The sequence below is a fragment of the Phytophthora infestans genome, genomic scaffold, assembly GCF_000142945.1.
Source record: "Phytophthora infestans T30-4 supercont1.7 genomic scaffold, whole genome shotgun sequence".
NCBI classification, from domain to species: domain Eukaryota; phylum Oomycota; class Peronosporomycetes; order Peronosporales; family Peronosporaceae; genus Phytophthora; species Phytophthora infestans.
This window is the reverse complement of record NW_003303752.1, coordinates 3,201,864-3,210,729: the sequence shown is the minus strand read 5'-3', so window position 1 is coordinate 3,210,729 and position 8,866 is coordinate 3,201,864. Positions and strand designations below refer to the sequence as shown.

Genomic DNA, 8,866 nt, shown 5'->3' with positions numbered 1-8,866 from the left:
TCCCGGGGCTTAGGGATGGCACCCTTCTCTTTATCTTCATCCGAGGACCCGAAAAGACTCCGATAGGAGTACCCAGTCTCCTTCTCCTCGCGGAGTAGCGACCTCGAAGCCGTGCGCTTCTTAGAGGGCTTGGCGTCTTTGGCTGTGACTTTAAAAGCCTTAGCACGCGCAAGACCCTCGGCGAGCGATTAATGCTTCTGGGGGTTCTTTTCATCGTTGTTGCCAGCTATAGAGAGCCCTTAGCCTTGACTTCAGGACTCTCAGAGCGCGCAGATGTCCTGGGACTGTGATCACCGTGATCACTGTGATCACGAGTGAGCGAGTGCACGCTGTTGTCGTCGCGCTCACTGATAACTGGTGTATTCCCTTCCACGGAGACCATAGGAGTATTGTGAATGCTCCCGGACTAGGCCTCGTCCTCACTGCCCGAACCGAACTCACGTTCAACGAACCGCGGGGGCGGTCGGTTGTCTGGAGAGACCAAGGTTGACCGACGGCGGCGTTTGCTTGCACGCTTGCTCGCAGCCGCGTCACCAGATGAACCGATCGCCTCCGAGGTCACCTTAGTAGCCTTTTGGACTGCAGAGTCTTTGCCGTGAGGCTTAGTTCTCGTGGCTTGCGCCTTTCCGGTAGCAGCCTTAGATTGTGTTTTTAAACCGCTCTTCGTAGTGCCACGGGGTGTGTCAAAGGTCGAAGTGGAGGCCGAGAAGAAGAGCAGTCAAGTGCTGCTCGAGGCTCTAGCTGTAAAGTTAGCCACCACCGCGTTCGCGCAGCCAACTCGATGTATTTCGACTTTGAGAATGAAAGTTTGAGATTACGTTTCCTCATTATGATTGGTCGGTGAGCAGAACCTACGTAACGCCCCTGGTTACATGAAGTGTGACACATCAACACTTCGGTATACGTACCAGGGTCGTCAGAAGCCAATCATTGGCTGATGACATCCTATAGATTTACTATAGGTTACGACTTATAGCTTGTATATTATGTTATTAATATTTATACCTATAAATACATCCAGCTTACAACTTACCTTAAACTGGTCACTTCACTCCTTTCGACAATAGGGGCATGTGAGCTAATGTTCACTGAGATATTGTAAACTCTCGGAAGCCGACTTCCTCAAGCCCAAGACCCCGTCACAAGCTCTGTACTAAGTAGGCTAGTTGTAAGTTGTAGCAAATTTCTTCTGATGTTGCACTTATAATTTCTTGCTCACGCACATTCTGCACTGGAAGGCACCACAGCCAATATATAAATGTAGAATAAGCCCTTCCGATAGGGCCCATCCTATATTAATGATGCACGTTGCGCTCGCAGACGATGGTCGCAAACAAAATATAGCAGATCATCGTCGATTCACTCGAGGCTATCATCACCTCTACACGGTAAGACTTACCGTCGGTAACGAACCAACGTCTAGGTTGTAGCCGGGACATCGAATACATAGGTCATGTATTCAGACTCTTACCGTGATAAATTGAGCTCTCCAGATACAATTTTCGAGTCATCGCCTCGTATTTCGTCGTCCACAATAGCGTCTCCATCAAAATCACTATTTCTGCTTCTAAAACTTGCCTGGTTTGTCTCAATTACGCTTGTTCGTGTACAAGTCTCAACCTCGTACGTTGTTTCAGTGACAAGCGCGTCTGAATGGTGTATGAAATCCTCTCGTAAAGCGATTGTATGAGATCTAGCATTAAAGTAATCATGTTAAGCATGGTAAACAGCTCCGCCTTGCTTACTGAAAGTTCAGCATTTTGTGGAGACTCTTTAAAATCAATATGGGCTAAATTGTACCCTGATTAACAAAATTGACTAATTCAGATTCGACACCAAGGGTTAAAAAACATCAATAGGTCTTAACAAGTAGGATCGAACTTAAGCTACAGATATCGCTGCGCGCTATAACACTTGTATCTGTAATAGTAGTAAAAAATATCGTGACAAATACATGTACTATAGTAAGTATGGCTGAAAATAATAACATGTTTAATTAATTCCTCGCTTTGCATTGAGTTACACACGCTGTCTGGGTGACACCAGTGGTGTCACACGGTGTGACATCCAAACACTTTACCGGTATCTACTAGGGATTGGCTATCATACAATGATATATAGTGTAAAAAAGGATCCGGTTCGCGGTCATGTTATATAGAGGAGTAGGGCAATTCCTTCTTTTATCGAATAAAAGAAAAAATCGTGTTGAGTTTACGAGGGGCGGAGTTTGTACTACTACAGATACAAGTGTTATAGCGCCCTGCGATACCTGTAGCTTAAGTTTGATCCTACTTGTTAAGACCTATTGATGTTTTTTAACCCTTGATGTTTCAATTTGTCTAAACTGAATTTGTCAATTTTATTAATCAGGGTACAATTTAGCCCATATTGATTTTAAAGAGTCTCCACAAAATGCTGGGCTTTCAGTAAGCAGTGTTTTTACTTCAAGGCGGAGCTGTTTACCATGCTTAACATGATTACTCTAATGTTAGATCTCATACAATCGCTTTACGAGAGGATTTCATACACCATTCAGTCTGAATTTCAGACGCGCTTGTCACTGAAACAACGTCTTGTACATGTACAAGCGGAATTGTTTGATCTTGAGCACAAAAAATTACGAATCTGGGAATAGAATTTAGTTTATCTAGGCCTCTACGCAGCGATCTGATAGGCTAATAGAGCGATTAAAGGGGCGTATGGGTATTCTAAAAGTTGCCAGAGTAGCCTGTCACTTTATTAGCTAACGGAATTCGTAAGAAACGAGCAAGCTCCTTCGAAAATTTGCCGAGCAAAAACCTGCTCTCGGTGCTCCTCGCTGCTCGTCCGAGGCTTGGATTTATCTACTTAAGTATGATAGGCTTTAGCTGATAGGCCAACCACAAAAAAATGATCCGATGGTGTACTGATGTGGCTCGCGAATAAAGATAAATACGGTACATGTACAGGTACCATAATCCGAACAGTGAAAATTAATTGGATGGGATGAGCGTAGATTCATTGCGCGGCGGGGAGCACGGCAACGATAGGCAACCTGGCTTGACAGTGAGATTAAAGTAGTCATGGTTGATCTTTGCTCATTTCGCGAACAGACAAGGCCACAACACCAGCTACTATAATGCCGGTGATCGAGATGAAGTTTGCCGCCCCCCTCGCCCTTGCGGCCATCGCCGTCACCACCGCCCACGCTGCTTATGATAGCCCGATCATGATAAGGGATTCGCCCACCGAGTCTAGTAGCCACGTAGAGTCAGACGACCTCGGTACGTCATGCAACTTTGCCTGCTCTGAGATGATGAGTCCCGTGATGGACGAGAACGGAGTCACGTACTCGAACGAGTGCATGATGCGTGCGGCTAAGTGCCATCTGGAAGAGTACAAGCGAATTTACGGCAAGCCCTTCAATGCCCCACGCGATGACGATGAAGATGAATCCGCCAGTTCGAATACGGTCATTCAGGGCGAGGACTCGGACTCGGACGAATCAGCATCAATTGATGGAGAGGGCAAAATCCCAGCTCCATCCGTTACGGGCCCATAGTCCATTATGGAGAAACCCCATAATCCCTGATCTGAACTATACACACCACAGAGAGTGCGCTGGAGATACATGTATCATCGGTGATCATCTATAGATACACTTTTTCAATGCACTGATATTGATAGGTCATATACTGTGAGATATAGTAGGTAGCGTAAGCTAGCTATTGGAAGATTAAATTTGTCGTCAACTGGGTCAACGTTCGTGCAACATGAATATGCGGATTATATATATTAAGATGATTTAGAAGTCCGATGCTGTTGCTGCACTTATTCACACACGCAGGTTTATAGATCGTGATTAAGCGGAGTACAAGCTTTCGACTGAATAGAGAATGTCCAAGCACAGTCATACCACCATCCACCAATAATTTATAAGGTGCTGGCGAATTCACAGCTAAGACGAATCCACGAAATATGTACATTTCACCTATGATCACGGGCTGACGATGAACCGCACAAAACACAATTAAAAACAGAATTTAATGCTTTGCGATTGTGAAAACTGTTGAGACAACCTTGAACAGAATCTATTCATAAATTTCGTCGCACTTGTTCCCCACTGCAAAATGCACGATGAATTCATGATTGCATTTTTGTTTTTTTATCTTACCATTTGTAAGTCTGGCGTTTTAAATATTTTAGTGAGTTCTTTGTTGATTTTTGCGAGAGAATTCTAAACAAATCACCATTTTAGAAAGCATGATGATGTTACCGCACGACTCCCCCCCCCTTCCTACAGTGTAGTTCTATCTCCCAGACTCATCGTTGCACAACGAGTCTAGTTACGTTGTTGCCGATGGAAGAGGGAGAAGCAACTGGGAATAGACGTGGCACTTGCACTTCGTATCGACAATTAATAACTTCAGTTAATGTCCCGATTTCCGCGCAATGTCCATAATATGAGTACTAAGTTCGCATTCACAAAGTTCGGTTTGCTAAAACATAGATTTATTTTATTGTGCTTCGCAGTTGGAATGTCCATCCGTTTTATAGCCTAGATCCAAATGATCGTCCGCTTATTTTATAAGTATGAAGTTAAACTACGTAGTATTTCCGGACGGAGGAAGTAATCGACACCAGACGAACAAACTTTGGGAAAACCGACAAGACAGTCGAACAGGCAGGCTGCGTCATGCAGCCGGGTCTGTCCTCCCGTCATCGCGACTGTATTCTATGAATATGGAAACAAGGTTTCCTTCTGGCCTACACTCAAGCGCTTCCATGAACAATCTGCGATCTACTCGTCCTCCCAGTCGGGGAAAACAAGAGCACAGATGCCCACAAAGACACTCGACAGTCATGTCAAGTGGGAAGCACTCACCGCCTCAAGCCAGCTCACAACTCCCGATAAATAAGTATCAGCATGCCACACGAAGCACTCCTAACACGTATTGCGAACGTCACCCGGCCAGCAAACTCCAATCAGCCTTCACTTGCTTTTGTGACCGCAGAAGGCAACCAGCAAAATGCGAGCAGGGGCGACAAGAGAAATGCGCGGTCAGCCAACACTTGTCTTCAGGTTCATCAAAACTTGGTACGAACGCATCTCAGTTCTACCACCCGCATAGCCTCGCTGTTTGCAGAAGGCAAACCACAAGAGACGAGCAGGGGTAAGACCAAGGCGACGTCGACCCAAAGTTTAGTTCGCCTGGAGATCCATAATCACCTTCTGCGTCCACGCCGCCAGCTGCTGCGCCTGCGGGTTTTGCGCGTTGTTAGCGCACTCCGTCACGAGCTGAACCACAAACTGCTGGTGGAACAGCGTTTCCACAGCCTTGCCCATCGCCTGGCCCATGTCGCTAACAAAACAACACGTAAGTATGTTAGTAAGCCATTAAGCATCGAAGTAGCAGACGTGAATGTTTACATACCCAATGAGGCCCACCGCGCCAGTCGTCACCGCGTCCGATCGCGTCGCAAGGTCATTCGCCAGCGTAGCCAAGAAAGCTCCAATCTGCGGCGCACATTCCATCAGCATTGCAGCCTTGTTGGCAGCGCCAAGGCCCTGGACAATACCCGTGAGCGCCTCTAGCACGCTCTCGCGCAGCTGGTTCATGTATTCCACCACTTCTTCATCATCTGTCGCAATAGATCCACACGCACCGGCTGCCTGAAGAATCATCTGCAGCGAAGACACCGCGTAGCGCTCGTATTCACCTTCAATAGCCAACGCGATATCACCAAAGCACGACAGAACCGGCGGCTTCACCGAGCGGTTAAGCATCGGGTTCTTCAGAATCTCGATCAAAGCAGCCACGTATTCATCGCACAGCGGCTGGATCTTGCCCTCTAGAGCACGGCAAAGGTCGCCAACGACACCCACCGCAACACTGCACACCATGTACTCCTCGCTGTTCTTCAGACCCATAAGCACGACCGGGCCAAAGTACTGCATGTACACCTCGAACTTGGGACCAACAACATTAGCCAGGGCACCAGCAGCCATAAATGCCTCCTCAGCAGCCGCAGCATTGCGAGTAGAGAACACCTGCAGCAGCGCCTGCATGATACGGTCCGCCAGTGGCTCAATGTCCGTGTTCAGCTTCTGGATGGCAGCGATCAGGACGCCACACAGCAGTGCCTGCAACCCAGCCTGGTCGTCGTGAAGGCTGTTCGGGTTCTCGATCAATGTCTTAATGCTCTGCTCCAAACGCTCCAACACCACGGGTAGACGCAGAATAATGTGCTCGTTCACCTCGTCAGCACCAGCCTGCACCAGTACGTTCAGAGCCTCGTATGCTGATCCACGCAGGTTACTCTCCGTGGCGTTGGGGCGGTTACTGGTCTCAAGCAGCTTGTCGAACAGCGTCTTGAAGTATGGAGTCAACATGTGTGCAGCCGCCTCCGACTCCTCAAAAGCCTTGACGATGTTGTGGATAGCGTAGCAAACATTGTGTGACACACGCGGCTCCTGATCCAGACCTTCAAGCAGCAATTGCATAAGTCCTGGCAGCATCTCGCCACTGATGCAGCCGCAGTGCAGTTCACAGATACGGCCAAGCGTCCACGCCGTCGTGTCACGCACAAGAATGTTGTCGAACTTCATGCAGCCCATCAGGAAGCCCAGCGCCTGACGCACCAGCGGAGCGATCTTCACCGAGTCGGGGCCATCCAGAATCGAGCCAAAAGCCATGATAGCCGCCTCCTTGGGACGCCATTCGTTGCTCTCGATGTTCTGAGTAATAAACGTCATTGTGAGGTCCACACAGGCGTCACCAACCACCTGGGCTACCAGGGCCAGACACGTAGCAGCAGCCATCGACAAATTCCACGAGTCCTCGTCCTGGTCGTCCTCCTGTTTCTTCAACGTTTCAGTCAGCAGAGGGATGAGCGTGTTCAGAACAGTCTGCACGTAGTAATTGCATGGAATGTAGTCGGTGCGGTTCTCCAGCTGAGCGTAGTTCATCTCCTCGATCAAATCCAGCTCTACGTCGCACATGGACGACCAGAACTCGAGCGACTGCAGACCAACCTCATCCTGGTCGCCGGTAATGGCGTTGAACGTCAGCTTGCACAGCGTCTCCATATACTCGGCCAGGTACTCGTAATACATCGTAGCAATGGCAGCAATGCACTCGTACGCCACCACACGGGTACGCAGGTCCGGGGACTGCGTAGCCTCGCAGATCTTTTGCATGAGGTGGTCACGCTCCTGTTTGCGCTTAAAGTTCTCGCTCACAAACTCCAGACTGTTGCGTAGGGCCGTAATGGCTGCAAGACGGATGGCCGGTGGGCGTTCGGCTCGGATACCGTCCACGATGGCTGTAAGGATACGGTTCGTGTCCTGTTCGTCGATGGCGCCTTCCTCCAGCTCGTCACAAAGGTATCCGAGACACTCGAGCGTGGCGTGGATGCAGCCTTCACTGCCGCTCGTCACGTTTTGTAGTAGAGACTCTAGCAGGGTCGGCCACTCCTTCTGTGGCAGCTCGATGCTGCCGATCTTGGCCACCAGCTGGGCGCTCGTGTGGCGAGCCACAGGGTCGTTGGACTGCAGCACACCGAGAGAGCCATCCTTGATCTGGGTGCGGAGGGCCGTGTCCATGGCCATCCAGGCATTGATCTTCTGCTGCTGTAGAGCGTCGTCCTTAGCGTCCAGCACGTTCTTGAGGTATAGACCGGCGGCTTGGCGGCCCACCACGGCGAACTCCTCTGAGGACAGAGCCTGTACGAGGGTCACCATGAACTGGCCCATCTGTTGCTGCAGCGCATTGTTCAGGAACTCCTCCGCCTGCTTCCGTAGCTGAAGGTCTGATAATATCCACACCCAAGATATCGTTAGTCAGCTTGTAACACGTCTCAACGACTGATGAAGCACGTACCGGGGCTCTGAGTGTTGAGGAGGGCGGCTGAGATGTCCATGGGGGTCTAGATGTGGGGAAGAAGAGAGAGATGCAGAGGGGATTCACACGCGGAGTCACTAAAGGACCACGGGGGGCGGAACGGGGAATGGTGGGGAAAAGGCGGCGGTTTGGGCCCTTTTGCGATTGGCTGGCCTGTTTGAAAAATTCGGGTCAGGTCAAGAAGAGAAAACAAATACAAAATGCAAAACAAAGGAGTGAAAGCAGGCCGGGTTTGCTCGTTTTTAACAAAGACCCGTGTTTTATTTTGACCAATCACAGGCGGTGAGGACGCCTACCAAAGTTTATTTCCAAAAACGACCGAAATGAAACGTTCTTATCAAAACCGGTGTTCGGAAACGTGGGACTTGTTCGTCCTTGCACAACAAGCATTGTATTTCACGTCGCTATCTCCTCTAATTACTTAGAGCTCAAACATGCTGCACCTTGCAATGCAACTTATGATGCTGCTATCGGTGTCGCTTGATAAATTTGAAGCTCCACGCAAAGTTGAAGTCTTACTTAGAGCCATGGCATCCATCTTTGGAAGGGCTGTGGCCATTGCCAGTAGCTCCTGCGCTTGCGTCAACGAGCTCGATTCTGCCACCTCGCTATTAATAACGTTGTCATCGCCAATTCTTTTGCTGGTGTTGCTTCACTCCGGGGACTGTGTGACCTCGCAAAGCTTCTGACTCCTGTCTGCGCTTCGATTTCTCGCAAACAAACTTTAGACGTACACAGATGTTAGCCGGACCCTAAGCGCCGAAGACCTCGTTCCAGACGACATTGCCAAAGAAATCGTACTGCATCGTCTTAGTCAACCAGACTGCACGACTCGAGGTTGGTTATTGGAGGGCTATCCTCGCACATTGCTAGTGATGGAGCGCAAGTGTGGCTCCAGATGGTAGATACTGCAACGGGCTTGCCACTGTCGGGTATCTCTGCTAGCTCGGTAGAATTTCGTCGAGATGCCAGCAAATCTCGAT

At 49.2% G+C, this 8,866-nt stretch overlaps 1 protein-coding gene across 1 annotated transcript; it reads right to left on the bottom strand.

Annotated features, from left to right (window-relative positions):
* Positions 1-4,950: 4,950 nt before the first annotated feature.
* Positions 4,951-7,971, bottom strand: PITG_05434 (importin subunit beta, putative; the record flags this gene model as incomplete). Its single annotated transcript, XM_002999035.1, has 3 exons — positions 4,951-5,342; positions 5,415-7,791; positions 7,863-7,971. 3 exons carry the CDS (start codon positions 7,900-7,902, stop codon positions 5,183-5,185), a joined length of 2,577 nt encoding a protein of 858 aa, XP_002999081.1.
* Between the last annotated feature and the right edge of the window lie 895 nt (positions 7,972-8,866).